The sequence below is a fragment of the Prionailurus viverrinus genome, chromosome X (assembly GCF_022837055.1).
Source record: "Prionailurus viverrinus isolate Anna chromosome X, UM_Priviv_1.0, whole genome shotgun sequence".
Taxonomy (NCBI): Eukaryota; Metazoa; Chordata; class Mammalia; order Carnivora; family Felidae; genus Prionailurus; species Prionailurus viverrinus.
In genome coordinates, this window is record NC_062579.1 from 103,890,016 (window position 1) to 103,910,867 (window position 20,852).

The 20,852-nt window shown below is 47.3% G+C and overlaps 1 protein-coding gene across 1 annotated transcript in view; it reads right to left on the minus strand.

Moving 5' to 3' along the window:
• GPC3 (glypican 3) overlaps positions 1–13,849 on the minus strand; it is a 419,817-nt gene extending 405,968 nt beyond the window's left edge. The window contains exon 1 of the mRNA XM_047844910.1: positions 13,489–13,849. Coding sequence (XP_047700866.1) covers positions 13,489–13,663 — 175 coding nt within the window. The 5' untranslated portion in view covers positions 13,664–13,849. The remainder of the gene's footprint in view (positions 1–13,488) is intronic.
• Between the last annotated feature and the right edge of the window lie 7,003 nt (positions 13,850–20,852).

The following is a 20,852-nucleotide window of genomic DNA, read 5'->3' on the forward strand; positions in this document are numbered from 1 at the left end:
CTCCTCCCTCCTTCTCCCCCCACTGTGTCTCTCTCTCTCTCTCTCTCTCTCTCTCTCTCTCTCTCTCTCTTCCCCCCCCCCAACTCTCTCTTTCTCTCCTTCCTCTTCCTCCCTCCCCACATAAATTTCTTGTGTTTAGGGTCTCGGAGGCCACATGGATGAATGAATGGGGAAGCCAGCACAAATGCAAGAAATCAAAAGAACATTGATCTATTATGTGCAAAACCCTCCCTTAACTCCTGCAAGGTTCTTGCCCTGAAGGAGCTTACACTTGCGAGCAGCCCTTCTCCAGCTTTAACGTGCATCCAGATCACCTGGGGATCTTGTTTAAAAATACAGATGTGGTTCAGCAGGTCTGGGATGGGGCCTGAGGTTCTGCATTTCTTACAAGCTCTCAGATGATGCCGATGCCGCTGGTGCATGGGCCACACTTTAAGGAGGAAGCCTCTAGTAGGAAGCCCAGTATATAAATAATTAGAAGAGCCAGCGAGACCCAAGGCCATAGGAGAAGTACAGTGATGCCAGGGTTCAAAGGGAAGTAGTCATAGGGAATCCTGATGTGATTCATGCAGGAGGTGGATCGCACTGCCGCCTTGAAAAGCGGGTAGGACTAGATGACTGCATCAATAAAAGGCAGACAGTCAGGTGGCCCATAAGCAAAGGCTTGGGAGCAGACAACTACAGGGTCCTTTCAGATAGGAGCCTGATGTGCTTAGAGGGCACACGTGCCAAGGAGGTAAGAGCAACGGACAGGCACGACGGAGGCAGACTTGCAGACTTGCAAGACTTAGTCATTTCATTTGGGTGAGAGATGTGTACAGAGAGGAGTCCAAGACGATTTCATGGCTTCAGGCCCGGGTACCAGAGTTGCTATCACCAGAAATGCAGAATGTTGGAGAGAGGCAGGTTTGCGCAGACAGGAAAAGAAAATGATGGACTAGTTTTTGGCTCTGTTGAAAGTGAAGCATTGGCAGGACTTCTGGATGGAGATGCTCGGCGGGCGACTAGGAAATTCTGAACTGGACAGCAAGAAAGAGGTCAGGCTGGAAAGAGATATGGGAGTCATTCGAACAGCGAAGATAATGAAGTCATGGGAATGGGTGTGGGAATGAGCAGAGAGAGAACAGAAGGGGCAAAGGACAAAGGCTGCTGGAGCACTTGCGTCTCAGAAGGGGTGGGAGGAAGAAGGCAAACAAGCAGAGAGAGAATCAGCTCTGGAGTAGGAGAGGAGCCCAGAGCAAAAAATGTCACAAAGTCAAAGGAGTGTGGGAAGTTAAGTCGAATGCTTTATATCCAGACCATATTCCTTCCCCTTCGGAACCCAGTGGGCATACTAGAAAGACCATGCGGGGGCGCCTGGGTGGCTCAGTCGGTTAGGCGGCCGACTTCGGCTCAGGTCATGATCTCACGGTCCGTGAGTTCGAGCCCCGCGTCGGGCTCCGTGCTGACAGCTCGGAGCCTGGAGCCTGTTTCAGATTCTGTGTCTCCCTCTCTCTCTGACCCTCCCCCGTTCACGCTCTGTCTCTCCCTGTCTCAAAAATAAATAAACGTTAAAAAAAAATTAAAACAAAAAAAAAAGAAAGACCATGCGCTATCAAGTGAGACAAATCCAGATGCAAATCGTGGCTCCGCCGCTTACACAACCTTGGGGAAAGGAAACCTTTCTGGGCCTCAGTTTCTTCACCCGTAAAATGGAGATGATGCCACCTATCTTTCAGGTTTGCTGTGTGGATTAAATGAGATTAAACATAAAGCACCTGGCACATAGCAGGCACTCAGTAAATGGTAGTTTCCATGCTCTTCCCTTGGGGCCTTTCCAAACTATTCCATCAACCTGAAAGTGGCCTCCAAACATCAACTGGAGGGGCGCCTGGGTGGCTGTGTCCGTTAAGCGTCCAACTTCGGCCCAGGTTATGATCTCTCAGTTCCTGAGTGCAAGCCCCATGTCGGGCTCTAAGCTGACAGCTCGGAGCCTAGACCCTACTTCGGATTCCATGTCTCTCCCTCTCTTTGCCCCTCCACGACTCGCGCTCTCTCTCAAAAGAAACATTAAAAAATTTTTTTTTTAAATTAGCGAGAGATCAAGGACTTTCAAGCTTACGTTGAATGAAAGTAGAAACCCCAATGAAGGCAATCTCTTAACCAAAAGGGAAATTAAAGAGACTATTCATGCCAGAGAAACAGAACATTAGACCACCCTCTCTCCCCGCAACCAAAGAAACATTACATCTCCATAGACACTTAAGACAAGATCAGCCCAATTACACAAGTATGCCTAGTATTTGCTTGGAACATGTTTCAGAGACCAGCCAGCAGGGCCCAGTCTGCCGTGGAATAGAGACCAGAGCTCCAAAAGCTACACACGGCTACAGCTTTCATTCTCCAGAGTGAGACGCTGCTCCCCAGCTAGTGGGGGTAGGGGGGTAGTGTGCAGAGGGGTCTCTACGTCAGAAGCAAGCAGGTCAGCGGAATTCAGAAGCTAGGGACACTTCATTAGTGGTTGCATTGTCTGTACATAAGATATGTGAATGCAAAGCTTTCACAACACAAATGGTTGTGAAAGACCACCCACTGCTAAGAGTAACAATTAACAACTTGCAAACAGTTTAAAGATCACACCAAATTACTAATTACTGCTATCAAAAATAATAGAAGTCCAATCCCTTGATCCAAATATACTTCTCTACATCCCCCCCACCCTCGTGTGTGTGTGTGCGTGTGTGTGTGTGTGTGTGTTTGCGCACGCACGTGCATTTGGTAGTGCATTATCTTATTTACAAAATCTTGGACCATGACAACATATACTCATACTTTCTCTTAATCAAGAGAATTCTTGAAGTCTTTGGCAGTTGTTTTTTTTTTTTTTAATCACCAGATGTTGGCAAAACGCATTTTAAGATGTGTCACATGCAAAAGCCTGGAAAACATCATCCACACCCATGACTTCCAACTTAAGCCTATATGCTGATGAGTCCCAACTATGCTTCTCCTGAACTCTAGAAGAGTATACATACTATTTCCTAGTGATCTCATCTATTCCCAGAGTTTCAATTACCATCTATATTCTGTTAATGTCCAAGTATGTATCCCCAGCCCTGATTTCTCTCTCTTCTATGATCCAAAACACAGGCTCAACTGTCTAGCAGACATTTCTGCCTCAATGATCAAAGAACCCCTCAAACTCAGCCCCTTCAAAATCAAACTCATTACTTCACCCCTTAAAAATATGTTTTTCCTGGGGCGCCTGGCTGGCTCAGTTGGTAGAGCATGTGACGTTTGACCTCAAGGTCGTCTGTTCAAGCCCCCACACTGGGGGTAGAGTTTAGTTTAAAAATATTTTAAAAAGTATATTCTTCCTGTATTTCACTCATTTATTTAACAAATATTTCCTGACCACCTATTATGTGCCATACCCCACCACCCAGAAAAACTAGAAGTTCTCTAGACTTACCTGGTCCACTTCCTCTAGTCTCTCAACTTTATCTTTTACTCCCTTATTTACTGCCCTCCTTCTCCACCTGTATTACTAAAACTCCTTGTCACCACTCACTCTCCGGTCATTTTCCATATGTTTTCTCTTCTTAAAATGTTTTCATGGCTCCTCATCATGCTTGGACACGGCCCGAGGAAACTCCTCAGCATTTCCTGCCTACTTTTCCAGTTCATCTTTCCTCTCCTTTCCCCACAGCTGTTCGCCAAGCAATCCAAAATATTCCAGCCCAGCAAATGTGTCATTTTGTCTCTTTGTGCCTCTGCGTATACCTTACATGACAGCCAACTTAAGGGCAGCGGGGCACCCCTCCTCCATAGCTCAACAGCCCCCCAGATCCGTCCATGGTGCCCAGCTCCATGACAGCTCTCATGGCACTGCCTTGACATCTCTGGTTTTCCTTATCCGGCCCCCCCCCCCCCCCCCCCCCGCGCTAGGCAGTGATTTTATCTCACGCCATCAGTACCTGGCTTAGAATCAGTGCTCAGTGAATGTTGGCTGAAGGAGAAAATGAATGAAAAACTTTTAAATATTTATGCAGCGATAGCATATAAGGTTCATTATTAGCAGGTTCCTTTGCTGAGAATTTCCATCTGTTTTCCAAAACAACTCAATGTGGTCCCCAATACAATCAGTCCATGAAAGCTAACTTGGAAACTGCCTCTTGGGTCACATTCTCATTTCTATGGAGCTCAACATGCTATGCAGCCAGTGCTAGAAGTCATTCTCCAAAATGAGCCAAATTCACGGTATGGGTTGACCACCACTGCTTTAAATGACGATCACATCTCTGTACTTAGGATAATGATGGAACTTAATAAATGAGCTCTATGATATCAGTGACAATTTGCTCTGCAACAATTTGGGGCCAATCCAACTGAAAATGGTTTACTCGAGCTCTGAAAAGCTGTACCCCTTATCTCTTCCCAGGGTAAGCGAGGCTTATTCTCTAGGTTATTAAGGACGGACAGATGTAGGGATATTGTATGTTGGTATGTATGAGTGTACAAACGTGAGTGTGTATGTGTGTGTGTTGGAACCAAACAGCTTAGCGGAACTCAAAATCTGCGGACACTTTATGAGTGACTGCATTGTCTGTACATAAGATATATGAAAGCAAGGCTTTCACGACACAAATGTAAGGTATGGTTGTAAAAGACCACCCACTATTGGGGCGACTGGGTGGCTCAGTCAGTTAAGCATCCGACTTCAGCTCAGGTCATGGTCTCGCAGTTTGTGAGTTTGAGCCCCGCATCGTGCTCTGTGCTGACCGCTCAGAGCCTGGAGCTTGCTTCAGATTCTGTGTCTCCCTCTCTCTCTGCTGTCCCCAGCTCACATTCTGCCTCTCTCTTTCTCCCTCCCTCTCTCTCTCTCTCTCTCTCTCTCTCAAATAAATAAGCATTAAAAAAAATTTTTTTCAAAGACCTCTCACTACCAACAGTAATAATTAACAACTTTCAAACAGTTTAAATAACACATGATTATAAATTGTTGCTATCAAAATAGAAATATAGAATATTTGTACATATATAATCTATGAATACACACATACGTATAAATATATAAATAAAAATACATATAAAACATATCCAAACACCACACTTATTTTTTTAAGTAGGCTCTATACCCAATGTGGGGCTTGAACTCACGATCCCAAGATCAAGAGTCACATGCTCCACCGACTGAGCCAGCCAGGTTCCCCCCCAGGACCACATTTAGATAAATCTGTAGGTAAAATTTTCCATTTGTCACTCCCCCCCCCCCCAGACTTCAATCTTGAAAGAGGGGCAACAAGGCTCCCAGGGCCACAGAGAACAAATAAAATGGCTTCCCCTCCACCACCCCATCCGCAGTCCCTACCGCAGATCAACTTAGCCAATGATGCATCCAGAGACCCAGTCGTTCTCTAGGTGCCTGCCATCCTAGGATCTCATTCAACAGCGGTCAAGTCCTGCAGACTGTGTCTCTAGGCGTTTATTCTCACATTCATTCCAATCTTTATTAACAACTCTGTACAAGGCCCTCTACTCACCACTCTAGAGGACATCACGATGAATCAAATATAGCTCCCACATTCAACGACTGTAGGGTCTGGCAGATGCTATGAATAAGCTATGTACTTCACCAAACCAAGACGTGCACAAAGAGTATTTCTGTGACCCAGATGCAATTGGGGCATATCTCCACACTTTCTCTGCACATGCAAATTTCCAAAGTCAAATGTTTTCTACTCCTTTCAAGTCTGTTATGTGTCAGTGAACTGTCTGATACATGCCAGGGTAAGGGATTTGAACGTCCTCCCTGAATCTGTAGCTCTAACCCTTCCTCTCTTCCCCACGTTTCCCTCAGCTTCGATCATCCAAACCAAAACTGGACAGAGAGCAATGAGGAATCCCAGGATGCTGCTATATAATACAAGTACCAGAATGAAGAGTTTAGGGGAGAGGGAGCAGAACCATAATTAAGGAGGAAAGGATACAAAGGCAATTCGGATATTATTTTCAAAAGAACACCCTCCCTTTCTTTTTTACCCTCTTTCCTAGTTGGGCGTCTAGCTGAAAGAATTCCCAGTGGGTCATCCCTAGCCAACTAGTTGAGTTTTCTCAGCTGACTTTAAAAGTCTGCTCTAACGCATACAGAAATTAAGAGAACTCTCATGAGGCCCTTTATCCTACTCCAATAAAATCTCCATGGCTGAATATCCACTTTGGATTATGTCCTTCTAAATGTACACTTGTGAAACTCGATGTTCTACGTAAGGAACACCAAAGAGCAAAGAAAAACTTACATACATCCCTTGTATGTTTCTGTTAAGTGCCACCAAGCTGCATTATTTTTGGAACCTAAATACCAGATTTGTAAAGGAAATGTATGCATTTATGTAGACGTAGATGTATTTATCTATAAACTACTTAGAATAGCCTTGTAGACAAGCACAGAATACTTACCTCTCGTAAGATTTGGCTAGTCTACTTCTTTCAGGGAATTAGAGTGCAGCCACGTGAATTAAAACAGTTCTTTGACACTTACCTATAGACAACAAATGGATTTTTGACCTGGAAAATACTTTTTTAGAAACCTTAATATATTAGTAAAAGTGAATCAACTACTTAAATATTGGCTTCAAGGAAATTTTCTTTGTAATACATTTCTACCTCCATTCATTCATTTAGTCTACAAATATTTATTGAGCACCTACGATTTGTACTATGCTCTGTGCTACATTCTGCAGATACAGATATGAAGATTCCAGCCCAGTAAGGCAGACGTAGATGAAAATGAACACATGCCTGAAAGATGCCATACTCACAATTTCTAATTTTGCAGGCATACACTTATTTCCAAAAGACAGACTCAGGAAGACCAATTAAAATTGTAGTCTAAGATTCTGCCTCATTCTGGATTTATAAGAAATAAACACATATTTCATTGTGAAAATCCTGAAAAACACAGGATATTCTCAAAAGCATCACTTCTTCTAAAATGTTTTATTTTTCATTATTATTATTCATTTTATTTTATTTGAGAGAGAGAGCACGCACATGCGCACACATGTGTGGGGGGAGGGGCAGAGAGAAGGGGAGGGAGAGAGAGAGAGAGAGAGAGAACCTCAAGCAGGCTCCATGCATAGCGTGGAGCCTGATGCAGGGTCAATCCCCCCGACCCTGAGACCATGACCTGAGATGAAAGCAAGAGTCAGACACTAAACCGACTGAGCCACCCAGGCGGCCCTCAGAACCATCATTTCTGAGAAATGTACATCATTCAACTTTCAGGTGGATAGATAGGATACAATGAGTGGGGGTTTCTTTTATAATGGCTTTAACTTCCCTGTCCCTTCTTCTTGCCACTCTCACTTGTATTTTATCTCCCTTCCTATCAATTATTTATCAATATAAGCCTATTAAGTATACTTCAAAGAGCTTAGGAGATTTACTAATCTAGCATATAAATACAATTTCAGCTATTGGAAGTAATTAACTGTTTGGAACACTGGCAATGCATTTTGGTCCTAACACTCACTCTTTTTTTACTCATGAGGAAAAATACAAACTCTCCAATAAGGCTTTATCCAGCTACACACAAAGAGAGGCAGAAGTGAAAATGCCTTTCTTGGTAATCGATCTGGATTCATTTTTGTTTAAAAATGGCAGACACGTATTTCTAATAATTGGCACCCACGTAATTGATCTTCAGTCGGCCCAACTGGAAGTATGGAACTAAATCTTCTTTACTTTGTATTCAACAAGGTGTTCAAGCGAGACGGTAATGTTCCAGTGAGGGTTTTCCCCTCAAATGCAGCATTTCAAAACGCACATTTTCTCTGTCGGTATGCCCACCTTCACCTTGCTTTCTGAATCGCATTCTCCCTGACATTCTATCTCAGAAGGTAAATTCCCATTACCTTATGCTGTCTCCAAAGCCAGTCTGGGGCCCGTGATTTGGATTCTATTCTCCGATGCTCATTTCTTAATGGAGTGCTGGAGATCCTGTTTCAAGCCAGACAATTTGCTAAATATGGGCAGATGAGTGGGGGGGGAGGGTTCTGCCCACACTTGCCATTAGACCCTAGATTACCCAAAACATCAAACCCATTTGCAAGCTTGGCTAGGGCTGAATAGATGTTGGCTCCTACTACGGTCTCTTGAATGGAGCCTGAGCACAAATTCTGATCCCAGGTTACAGAAACGTGTGGGGTACTTCAACAGGTCTGTGCATGTGTTACAGCTCAACTCCCAAATACGGTAACGTCAACGTTAACGAGAAAGGTCTAGCTGACATGAAATCAAAGAGAGTTTGATTTAAGAGATGTCCTACAATTTATGTGCTATAATAATTGTTGATCTGTAATGATACTAAACCAGTCACAACAATGTTGCTAATTTCAATCTGTTCTTTGGGTACTCGACATTAATAAGCCCTGCTTGATGGTATGCGTTGCCAGCTAACTAAGGAAAGACCGAATCTTTCTCCAGTCAAAATATATGTAGCCTGAAAAGTTTGTCCACATACCCCAATAATGTGCCAGAAGAAACTGGACTTAGGCTTTGAAAATAAGTAAGATGACACAGAGCTTAGGAAAGTATTTGAGAGTTCATAGAGAATACATAATGATCTAGAAATTCTATTATCGTCAATAATTTACTAACTGCCCTATGGTGCTCTCGGTATTGTGCTCAACACTGCATCAAATGCAGTGCTTTCCCTTTAAGAAGCTTCTAATCTAAAACATACAAATAACCATATGCAGAAAAAAGCGAGAGATCAGAGTAAAGGAAGCATTCACAAAAATGTACAAATTCAGCGTGCCAGAACTTTTCAGTTGAGCAATATGATCCCTAGTGAAATTCTTTCCAAATGATGTATCGGGTGCACAAGTTATAAGTGATTATCTTCAATTTTCTTAGAAATGAGTAATAAGATACCTCTTAAGACCCATGCTTTTGTACATGCATCAAACACTAAAGTTGGCATGGTCATTGATAGCTGCCATTTAAGGAGAAAAAAATATTTTCTGTCTTGTCTCATAGCAGACAAATCCAGGCCTCTTTCTTCCCAGGTTGGTAATAAGCAGCCTTTTTCTAGGCTACAGTGAACACCAAACATTGCGACTCTGAAGATGAAAGTAGCAGAATGCTCAAAAATATTGCATCAAAATATTGGATGCAATCTACCAGCCCACAGGAAAAAAAAAAATTGCAAAACTGACACCATCTGTGTCATCTAGCATCCATCAGAATTATCTCATGCACACATCTCCTAATGCTTACAAACACGGAATTTGCTCCAAGAATTAAGAAAACTTTGTAAGATGGCGGCCCTATTAAGAGCCTTCGCCCTATCTCCCACTTCATCTCTTCAGTTCTTTTCCCTTGCCCAGGCTGGCTATTGTGACCATTTCAGCCAATTTCCTGGAGGTATTTTCTAGCCCTTTTCACCCTGTTTAATCCTACAAGTTTCCTGAGAAGCCTGTTTACGCGTATGCTCCCCCACTAGAATGCGAGCGGCCTTGACAAAAGGGACTGTGTCTTGCTCCCCTCGGCACCTCCAGCACCTCGTGCAGGGCCTGCCAAGGGGCGCCACTCTCACACTTGTTGCAGCCCAAGTCATCAGCTATCTCGTCAATCGGATCCACGCTTCCCTCCACGCACAGCTCGGGACCGACCATCAGGGCGCGTGGAAGAAATACACTGACCACATTCAAAAGGACTCTCCCAACTGTTCCCAGTTAGCATACAATAATACGACTTTTTCCAAGTTTTAACGAATCACCTGCTGGCCCAAATGTCTGGTGCGGTCTCGGAAGAGAGAAAACCCTCCCAACACTTCACTTCTTCTTCTCCCTCTCGACGCTAGGACCACTAACTGCTTCAAACGAATGGGGGGACGCCACCCAGATACGGTTGCTAGTTCTCACACTTTAAAACAACAACAACCAATAGCACACTCTCTCTTTGTTTCGAGAATGCTGATCTTGATTTTTATGTCGTTTCATCTATTTTGAGAAACGCCAAGTCCATCCTGGCTCTTCAGGGTTGCCTTTTACCCATACCGGAGTTTGGCCTTCTGGATTGGTTCCCGCACTTTCCAAGGCCCTCTAAGGCAAGATCCCTCAATCTTTGGGGAGTTGCAACACTACCACGGTTTGTTTGATTTTCTCATTCCGATCCGTCCCCTTCACCACCACCCCCCACAAAAGTGGTGTATGGCATTCATAAAGTGAATTACACTTGATTTTTGTTTAGAGGAATTTTTTTTTCAGACTTCTGTAACATTCCCTTGAGACAATTGGAAACATCATTGTCTGATTACTAGCTCACGTTCCTTGCCTAAAATTGTATCCATTCTTGATTGCGCCTGTGGGTAGGTTAAGCAAAACAAAATAAACATCTAGACTTATGAGCTCATCGGCTTTTTTCTGAATTTTTCTAAATTAAATAAGGGCAAAAGAGCTACACTGGAAGTCAGTTATATGGATTTTTCTGCCAAATGCTAACTCTGTGTGCCTGGTTTCCATCTGTGGTGCTTTCCAAGTTACAAATCCTTAAAAAAGAGAGTGGGGTATGAAAAGATCTATGGATTTGGGGGACATGCTATTTAGAATTGCTATCCCGTGCCTTTGAACGCTCTAAAAGAAATGGGAACATGAGATTGTAAGGCTTTAGATCAGCTTTGTGGAAGTCTGGTGTAGCCCCCTTCAACACCAGTGATTTATTGTTTAGGCTGGCTGATTTCAAACGCCATTTAGTCTCATCCATATTAGCATAAGAAATGTACCTTATCCACTCTAACCCAATTCTGCTAATGGCCGAAGTTAGCAGTCAATCCCAAATGCTCCCCCTAAGTGACACAGGACATTCTCCAGGATTTCTCCTTACTGTGACCAAATCTCATTTTATGTGGGACAAAGAAAGCTTTAATGCAGTTAATACAGTGGAGCGGGAAAACTGAACACGGCTTAAAATATAGATGGAAAAAAAAAAAGTCAAGCGGTCATCTTGATGGTTCGTAACTATCAAATAATTTGCAGCTCTCTTTCAATTTCCAACCACTGAATGACAGCAGCAAATTACACATTTATTCACTTTGAAATTATGCACTTGCCATTGTATTTAGTCTGCCATTATCGTCTCTTCTCTGAAATACTGATGAGCTCTTTCCACACATGGACATTAGGATTTTCACCATGTTTTCCACTCTACAGTGACCACATTTGCCCAAGTGAAATCCAGGACACATGGTTTTCGTGCCAAGACAGAGTACTGGCAATCTGCACTGCCCCCAGAAAATCCAGGATACATGGTAGCGGCATGGGTATCACCGTATTTGAAGTTTGGCCTTACTCCAGCCGGAGTCAAAGCAGTGCCGGCCACGTAGAGCTCACCACTGCACGTGTTTGTTAAATACAAGTGAAGCAGGGAAGCTGGGTTTCTACGAAGACCCTTGGAAAGTGATTTTTTTTTTTTCCTACAGAGTTCGGGAAATACTGGAGGAAAAGGAAAAATCCCCATTAGGAGTTCCTGTTCTCTGCAGCATGGCCATCCCTAGGCAGGGAGCAAGGGAGCTCAGAGGGAGGAGGCCCAGGCCAAATCTCTTACACACAGTGTGTGGGCCGTCCCAGTACTTGTATACAGATGCTGTGAAGAGGCAGGCAGCCAGAGAGCTGGGGAGGAGGAGGGAGGGCCAGCACCAGCCAGCACGAGTGTGCGTACAGGGAGGGGGTTGCTCACTGAGTATCAGCGTGTTCCCTCTGGTCTTTTTCTTCTTTTGAGCACAACCTTTACTCCCTGGCTTCAAATCAGCCAAATGTGGCCCCAACCCCAACCCTGGACCCATTCATCTTGTGGGGACTCATCCTGTGAGGACCAATTTTTACATTATCAACAAAAGCGTGTTCTCTGGCCTTAGCAATCTAATTACCACGGCACTTCGAGGGGAGAGACATTCGCCTGTTGTTTCAGCCCTGTGGAACCGATTCGTAGGTTGCCCCTTACGGCTCCTGCACACGCCCACGCGGTACGTTATTAACACCTAACAGTGGAAGAGGCAGTTCTCCCCTCCCATAAAGCGAAATCCTGCCAAGCAATATTTAACGTACGCGCAAATGCATTTCAGTCGCCAAAAGGGGTGACCAATTACCTTTGCAACCAAACAGCAGGCTCGCTTGGCTCTTTTCATCCACCTAAAGAAAAGGCTGAGGGCTGAGGGCGCGCTGGCTGCCTAGGTAACCTCCCGCTCGCGAACGCTCGCTGCTAGCGCCCACAGGGCGCGCATCGCATTCACAACTTGGTCCGACCATCGGACCCGCCTCTCTGACTTGTTGAGAGCCACGAGCCAAGTTTTGACGAGGGCTGCTTCCCGATCCCTCCGAAGCGCGGGGCGCGCGCCCCGCCGGATGCACGGGTCGGGAAAGAGACCCCGGAGGCCACAGACGTCGCAGGGTTTGCGACTGCCACCGGCCGTTTGCTGCGGAGCGCACCTCCGATAAATTAACCTGTTTGAAACCAACTCTTCTTGCCCGCATTGTCAGTGTAGCAACTTGTCCTAATTGGATTCTAAAGCAGGCTTTTAGGAGTCCAACCGCGGGACAGTCAATCACGCGAGGCCATTAATATTCATCTGTTGACAGCGGCAGCCCTGAGCTAGGGTTAAAATACGCCCTTACAACACGATCTGATTGTGCAGAACAAAAGGCAGGCGTTCGGAAACTTTCCTCCACCTAAAATCATCTCCCCTTCAGGGTCCAGCCTGTCAAGAAGGCAGATGAATTTGAGAAGGGGAGGAGTTAAATCATCTTTGGACTCCTGCTCCCCGGCCAGCAGCACCGTTTCCGAAGCGATTTTGCCAACCTAGATAAGGGACGCTGTTTTGAAGGAAAAGGATCGGTCCTCCTCATCGCGGGGACCCACCTACTCAAAAGTTTCCCCCAGCGTGTCTCTACCTGCCACTGCGGATTCGGAGATCTGTCCTCAACTTTGCCTGCACTTGGGCCCGCGAGCCCCGGGAACCCAGGCTGCGGAAAGGAGGGCGTGGGGGCAGGTTGGGGAGGGAAAGGCCGGAGCCGCGGTCCGGCTGAGGCTGAAATGCTGGCACGTTCGTGCGAGCGAGGGTGGCAAACGCCCGAGGCACCGGCTCGGCTGTGGGGCGGCAGTTCGCCGAGGCCCAGGGAAGCAGCTCCCCCCTTCCCGCCCTCCCCCCAAAAATGGGCGCTCGCGGGAAGGCCATCCCCGCGGTTCCTCCCACCCGCACCTTCCCCGACAGCAGAGCGAGTCGGGGGGATGCAGACACGATCCCTACTCACCCTTCCGCCCTCCCCCGGTAGACCTGGCCGGGCCGCGGGCGCAGCGACCGCTCCCGAGTGCCCAGCGGCGGGGCGTACGACCGCCGGCCCGCGGGGCCGGCGCGCTCGGGGTACGGCCGCCACTCGCCCCCCACCCCCACCCCCCACCCCGGCTCACCGCCGGGCGCGGGGCACGCGCGCGGGGACTCCTCCTCACCTGGCACGGGGGTTTCGGGCACCCACTTGAGTCCGGGCTGCAGTCTCTGGAAGAAGGAGCGGACCTGGTGACAGGTGGCGTCCGGCGGCGGCGGCGGGGGCTGCGCCTGTCCGGGGCAGTCCAAGCCGAGCAGCATCGCCACCACCAAGCACGCGGTGCGCACGGTCCCCGCCATCCTGCTTCGCGGGCAGCGAGGAGAGCGCGGGAGAGTGGCAGCGGGAGCGAGAGCAGTCCCGAAACCCGGCGAGGCTGGCAGCGGCCCTGAGGAGCGGGAGACGTGCCGCTACCCAGCCGCGGCAAAAGTTTCCTCGCAGCTACCTGGGCGCGGGGCGAGGGCGGGAACGGCTCGGCGGCTCGGGCGGGGCGGGGCCGGCGGGCGGGGCGGGGCGACGGGGGACCGGGCGGGGCGGGGCGAGGCCAAGCGCGCGGCCAGGGGGCGGCGGCCGCCGAGCGGTGGCGAGCCCGCGGGTGCGGGGCGCGGGGCCGCGGGGCCCGCGGGGGCGCGGCGGCGCGGGGACCGGGCGAGGGCGGCGGGGAGGAGGGCGCCGAGCGCGTGCGGTGGCTCCTGGCGGCCCAGCCCAGCTGCCCGCTCGCCGCCGCTCTACCCAGGGCGCTCTGGCATAACTACTGCAGAGGGGCTGCGGGCTCCGGCGCGCTGATTGGCTTCCCAGCAGCCGTCCCCTCTGACTGGCTCTGGGAGAAGTTCCCCAGCCTCACTCCTCCTTCCCGCCGCTCATTGGCCTACAGCCGGCAGGGCTTTTCCCTTTAGGATTTTTGCAACCTCTCCATCCTTCTTCGTGGTGCGCGGGGCTCCCTGGCCTCGGGGCCCCTCTCCGCTTCGCCACAGGCCTCCTGCCAGCCCTGTCCAGCTCGTCTCTGGCCACCGGAGCCACCCGAGGTCTTCCCCTTCCGTGCAAAATCCACCACCTCTTCCTGCTCTCCGAGGGGCTTCCCTTGCACCGTTTTCCCAACGCGGCAACCCCGGCCGGGTTCGCAAACCCAACCCACGAATAGTTACATTCTGGGGCAGCTGGGGACCGCCGGTGCGGCGGGGGGGGGGGGGGGGGTCACAGCCTGCCTCTTCTCTGACTCCCGCACCTAAAAAGTCTCAAAGCCCATGGGATGTGCTAGGTTTGATTCCAAAGAGCCACGCAAAATCAGAGAAAGCACCTGATCCCAGAATGTGAAAAGAACCTGTCTCCTGCAAGATAGCCCCAGGTGACGCTTCGTGAAGCAAAGCACAACTGGCGACAACAAAATAACCTGGAGCTTAACGCCAGCCTAACTCATTACAAAATCATTGGACACAGCAAATTCACTGAGCCAGAGCTAGCCTGTTTCGCAGAAGGAGTAGAAGGCTGTTGTCTCCTAGACCCAAATCCCCACCTCTCCTGCTTAAATTTCACCATCAGAACCAGTTCTTTGAAAATGAAATACCTCTCCAAGGAGGAATGCATTTAGTCATTACCTATGTGTTCCTAGGCAAGGATCTTTAACTCCCCTCTTATTTTCTGTGACTCCCACGCACACACCTTAGCATAGTGCCTTGCACATAGTAGGAACTCAATAAGTATTTGTATAATGGCATGACTTAACACCCCAGTGTGAATTAGTTTATCATCTGATTGTGTTGCTTCTGATGGAGGTAAAAGTAGGTTTTGCTAAGGAAAGAAAAGGGAGAGCCTCCACGCCAGGAGTTTTCCAGGGAATGCCAGGCCAGGGGCGTGTGCCAGAACTTGCGGACGGAGAAAAGAGGCAAAGGAGGGAAGCCTGGTGAGGAGTTGACTCATTTGTTCATTCATTCATTCAATAACAAATATTTGAACTCCTACTACCCTACTACACGCCAGATACGTGGGACGCAAACAGACAATGGGGATCCAAAGATTAACCCATGGTACCTAACTTCAAAGACCTACAAGTTAATGGGGAAAACGACCAAGTAGAAAATGTTAACGCAGCACATGGTCGGAGATAAGACGGAGGCAAAAGGCCACGGGTTCTAAGGGGTAAGCGGGGAGGTCAGAGAAAGCTTCCCAGGAGAGATGGTTCCCTAAACTTAGATGGAAAAGGCCAGCTGAGGTCAGAAAAGAAGATGGCAAGGAGGGTGCCAAGGGAAAAGAAGAAGCGTGAACAGAGCCTGAGCCAGGAGAGCCTGGCATGGCCCCCGTTGGAGAAGTGCAAGTGGGAAGCACAAGTAATGTTTCACGCTAGGTAGGCAGGCGGTCAGGGGAGCTCAACCAGCCAAGGTGAGCAAGGGCCAGATTATGCGGTCTTGAAGCCAGGCCAAGGAGCCTGGGGAACCACGTAAGGGAATGTTAAGCAGAGGGGTGACATGATCATGTTTGCCTTAGGAAAAGATCTCTCCAGCGACATCGTGGATTGTGGAGAATGGCTTGGAGAAGGAAGAGGATTGGAAGCAAGTGAAAACGCTGTGAAAACAATCCAGTCGAGAAATGATAAAGGCTCAGGGCAGAGGAGATCTGGAAGGCAAAAAACTAGCAGCTGTATTTGGGCGTAGAATGAAAAAGGCATAGTGACCTGGGGGCTGTGGGGGTTGGGAGAGAAGGAGTCAAGGACGGAGGGCTCATTCATTCTTTTTTCAACAAACATTTGAGTGCCGCCTATGTATCTGGCATTCTTCTCCTACTTCATAATTTTGCCTGAGGCTAGGCCTGCGCCTGCATTGAACATTTGACAAATGACATATCCACTTTAAAAGAAACACCAATTAAGAGTCATAATTTGGCTGGTGAGTTTGATATGTTCCACCTGTGGAGCCCTGCGACCAAAGGGCAGATTGGAAGGCAAGCATTGATTGAATTTCATGACCTCGCAGAGGAAGACATGACCTCCCATAAATTCATGATCTTCCAGAGCTCATGCAACTAACTACAAAGGCAACAGTTGTTTCCAACTACTGGGTATTGAGTACCTTGAAATGAGGGACTGTAACCTATTTTTAATACAAACGTTTATATGTAATACACTTTGTCTGAACCAGGCCAGTGCTTCCCAGAGTGAAGTGTGTGAAGCTGTGGTGATATGTGGGCCGGTGAAGTTTTTGGTTTGTCTTTTAACCGATCTTTATTTTAGTATGGATTAGAGAAATGTAGTGCCCCTAACCCATGATTTCATTAGGACAAAGCTGGGTAGACGGCGCCGTCACAAGCTGCTTTCAGTACAAACGTGAGCTGGCTTGAAGGAAAACATGGAATGGTGTTGGGAGTATGACAACAGGGCAAAACTTGGGGGTTGGTATGTGAATGACCAGGATTTGGGCTAGGTCCCGGGCAGACTGGCCCGGAGATTTGGAGGGCTACGTCTTTGGCCTTAGAGCGTCTGCTCCCTGTCCAAGCAGCTTCTTCAAGTCTTGAAGCCAACCTAAGGTAGGAGTTAATAAAATGTGCCAGGCTTCATCAGTGGTTCTATTTTCATAAGGGCCTCTCCAAGTCTTTCTAGCCTGGCGGCCCACAAGCGATGACTCTGGCAGTGGAACTTCAAGCACTGGAACAGACCCCGAGGAATAATAGGCTTCTGCTCGGGAACACTTGTGGGAACACCACTGGCAGATGTCAATTCAGTCAACTCTGCCCATCCAGTGACGTGGAGTTTTACTGACGAACATCCAGTTCCGTTACCAAAGTATAAGATCTGTTCCGGTATATACTCTGTATTGCCCAGATGAGTAACTAGGAGTTAGATCGGGTTTTCCCTTTTCTCTTTTACATAAACAGCCGTCTTACCTTGCGAGGCTCCCTTCCTCGGTTAGAAGTCAGGCCGATGACTCATGCTTACTCTTCAGCTGGAAGAAACAAAGAGAAACAATCAGTCGAGAAACACAAAAGGATGTGCTGAGTGAGCCAGCGTTCACTTTCTACAGTTCATGGTTCTGTGCTTTCGGGTCCCGCTGGAAGCATTCAGATGACACCTCTGGGCCCCATTTTCCTCTTTGGACCTCAGAAGAACTTTTCTTCACCTCTCGTTCCTAGTCTCCAGTTTGAAAGAATTCGAGAATTCCCAGCTGTAGCCAGCAGCTATTATCTTGCTGTAGCTGGGAGGAGAGTCTAGTTCCGTGGCTCCAGAAGCAGCATAAATCAAGGTTTCTGGGAGAGAGCTAAGAAAGGGTGTTCAACAGCTGCCGCCACGGGAGAGGCTCCTACACAGCCGAGCACACGGCCACACACGCACACACACACACACACACACACACACACACACACATGGTTTGTCTTGGGCCCGGTTCCCTCTGGCCCACAGATGATGCCCTCCTCTCCCCACCCCCCTCAGGTGCACAGTATCTTCTCCCCTTGGTCCTGCGCTCAAAATCTGCTTTCAGAGAAGAAACTTTCAAACCCATCCGCCTACAGCATATCTGGTTGATAGGATATAACGGGGCTGCCCACCCAGGGGTACGGGTATTTTGACAGGGATCAAAGCTTTAAGCCAAAGGAACAGAGCTCTCCAAACTGTGGAATTCTAGGCATTCGCCAGTGGGAAGGGAGTGTTTAAACTGAGGGGCAATGAGGCCTTTTTTGGTGCACCTGAAATCACATCATGTAGACAGTTGCTTATATGTTGGACGGCTGCTACTCACGGTCAACACCTCCCTAGCCACACCTCTGTGCTCCGTGGCACACAGCCACTTTGTCTCCCCTTCTCTTGCAGTGTATGACTCCTTTGTGGGGCGGAGAGGAGGGAGGCGCCAGGCACACTGATCCCAATTCTCCCAAGTGTATAAGCTATGATCAGAGAATGAATTATGGTCCTTTGGGAAAGAGTGTTCATTCATTCATCCCAGCCAGCAGGCCAGTGCAATGTAAATGGTAACTTTGTAAGTTGAAAGACGTAAAGCCATTTTGAAAATTGCATAATAATCCCAGGCAGAGTTTGGCTCCGCGCGTATGGAAAATTAATAGGGCCGGCTGAGATGGCTTGCATTATGAGTTGTGGATGGATGGCCTCTCCTCAGACCAGGGACTACGCTTTGCCCTCACTAAATCCACAAAATATACTGAGGTTCTTGTAAGTTAGAGTCCAAGATTTGGGGATGGGGGTGGGGGGGAAACTATTGAAATTTTTATTTGTGGCATCATGTTGATTGCTACCAGTAAAAAATTATTTTGTTCTGTCTTGGTTTGTATAAAGGATATTGATCTAGATTCCTAACATATTTCTTCATATCCCGAGTCCATTGATTTTTTTTGATTGGGCAGATATACTGTATCTCTCTATATCTAACATTTCGTCTGTTGCGTAGGATATTTGGTTTTCTAAAAAATGTCGTAGTTTGGTGGTTGAGAATATGGTAGTATTAAATCTAAAGGCTGGCGATGCCCGAGGCATGGTTTTATGTGCCACATGGCAATTCACACGTACTTTGTTTTGCTTTGAATTATTGTGGCCAAAAAAACACAGTGGTTCAGGTAATGTAATATATTTACCATGATGTATGGTGTGGAGAACCTATAAGTAATTTTACTATGGTATTTTTCTGGCTCTTTAGGGTCTGGAGCCTCGGTCTCCAGTAGGTTAACAAAGGATCTGCAGCAGCTGACCTCTCAAGTTATTTGCTTCCATCGTGGTCCTTTCCCATCCTCAGACCTCCGTGAATTCCTAGCAATTTGGAGGGAAGAAAATTGACAGCCGCCACCACAGATGGCAACTCATGCTTTCTCAGCCACCTCTCCCATCCCACTTCCCAAACCCCATCCACAGTCCCAAGTCTCAGGGAATTTCAAAAGTAGCAACTCTCAAGAAGAGACCATCTCCACTCCACCCCTGACTCTATAGTTACCCTAAAGGCTGTCCGTCCTTGAGGAACTGTGTTCTTGAGAAGCATTGTGGTCGGGGTCTACACCCAAAGGAAGGGGAGAGTGGTACCGAACCTTTCCATACGCTACCACTCAAGCCCAGCGTCTGCCATATTTGCTGTACCAACACCTGGAGAGGCCACTACACTTGCCATATTGTATAGCAAACGGATGTTTCCCACCATTATGCCCACCATGACTTGTAGGCTTTAGATGAGCATGGGTTCTTATTACGTTTCTATTTCCTCCAGGAAAGTGCTACTCAAAGTGCGGTCCGCGTACCTGTGCTGGTCCCTGCACTGTTTGCTACCAATCTGTGACAAGCTTAAGTACAAAAAGGGAGAGCAAGCATTTAGAAAATGTTATAGCATTTTGATATTGCAGCCACATGGAACCACCTGATGAATTGGCCCCAGTGTTGAGTCTCATAACTGTTTAAAAACAGTCTTGCATCTTGGTTTTATTTTTCAGGTTTTCTCGGCATTCATTTTTATTGTATTTTCCCAAAGTATTTGTACATGTCGGATGGAAAATAAACATAATATAAAATAAATGAATTCTTTTTTTTAATTTTTCTTAACGTTCATTTATTTTTGAGACAGAGAGAGACAGAGTATGAACGGGGGAGGGGCAGAGAGAGAGGGAGACACAGAATCCGAAGCAGGCTCCAGGCTCTGAGCTGTCAGCACAGAGCCCGATGCGGGGCTCGAACTCATGGATCGCGAGATCATGACCTGAGCCGAAGTCGGACGTTTAACCGACTGAGCCACCCAGGCACCCCATAAGATAAATGAATTCTTTACTACAGTTTGAGAAGCATTGCCCTAGTATGTGCACGGTGCCATAATACTCACTTAGTACATATTCTCCAAATAAAGCCCTGTGATGCTTTTCTTTACAAAAATAAATTTCCACATTCCACATTATAGAGAGCTCCTATTAAAATCACAACACAGGGGGTCCTGGGTGACTCAGTCAGTTAAGCGTCTGACTTCGGCTCAGGTCATGATCTCTCGGTTAGTGGGTTCAAGCCCCGCATCGGGCTCTGTGCTGACAGCTCAGAGCCTGGAGTCTGCTTTGGATTCTGTGTCTCCCTCTCTCTCTGCCTCTCGCCGGTTCACACTCTGTCTCTCTCCAAAGAATAAATAAATAAATAAATAAATACATAAATAAATAAATAAATAAACATTTTTTAAAAATCCCAACACATACAAACTTTCCAGTAACACAGAACCCATTTGAAGACAAATTTCTAACTAAAAGATTTCTCCTACAAAAATTTCCCCATAGAAGGAAGCATTCTTCTTCTTTGGCCCACCCTTATTCAACAATATTCAGAAGAGAGTAAATATGATTTTCATGAGGCTTTGCATCTCAGTAGATCTTGGTGTAAATTACAAAACAGAAGTTGAACTCCATAGCTTTTGTGTTTTATTTTACCAATCATTTCCCGCCTACCCCTTCCCCGATTTTATGTCAGGTTTTCTGTTGTAAGTGAAGGAGATGCTAGCCTGTGTACCAAAGCCTATCTTCTTAGAGCAAGATGGTAAG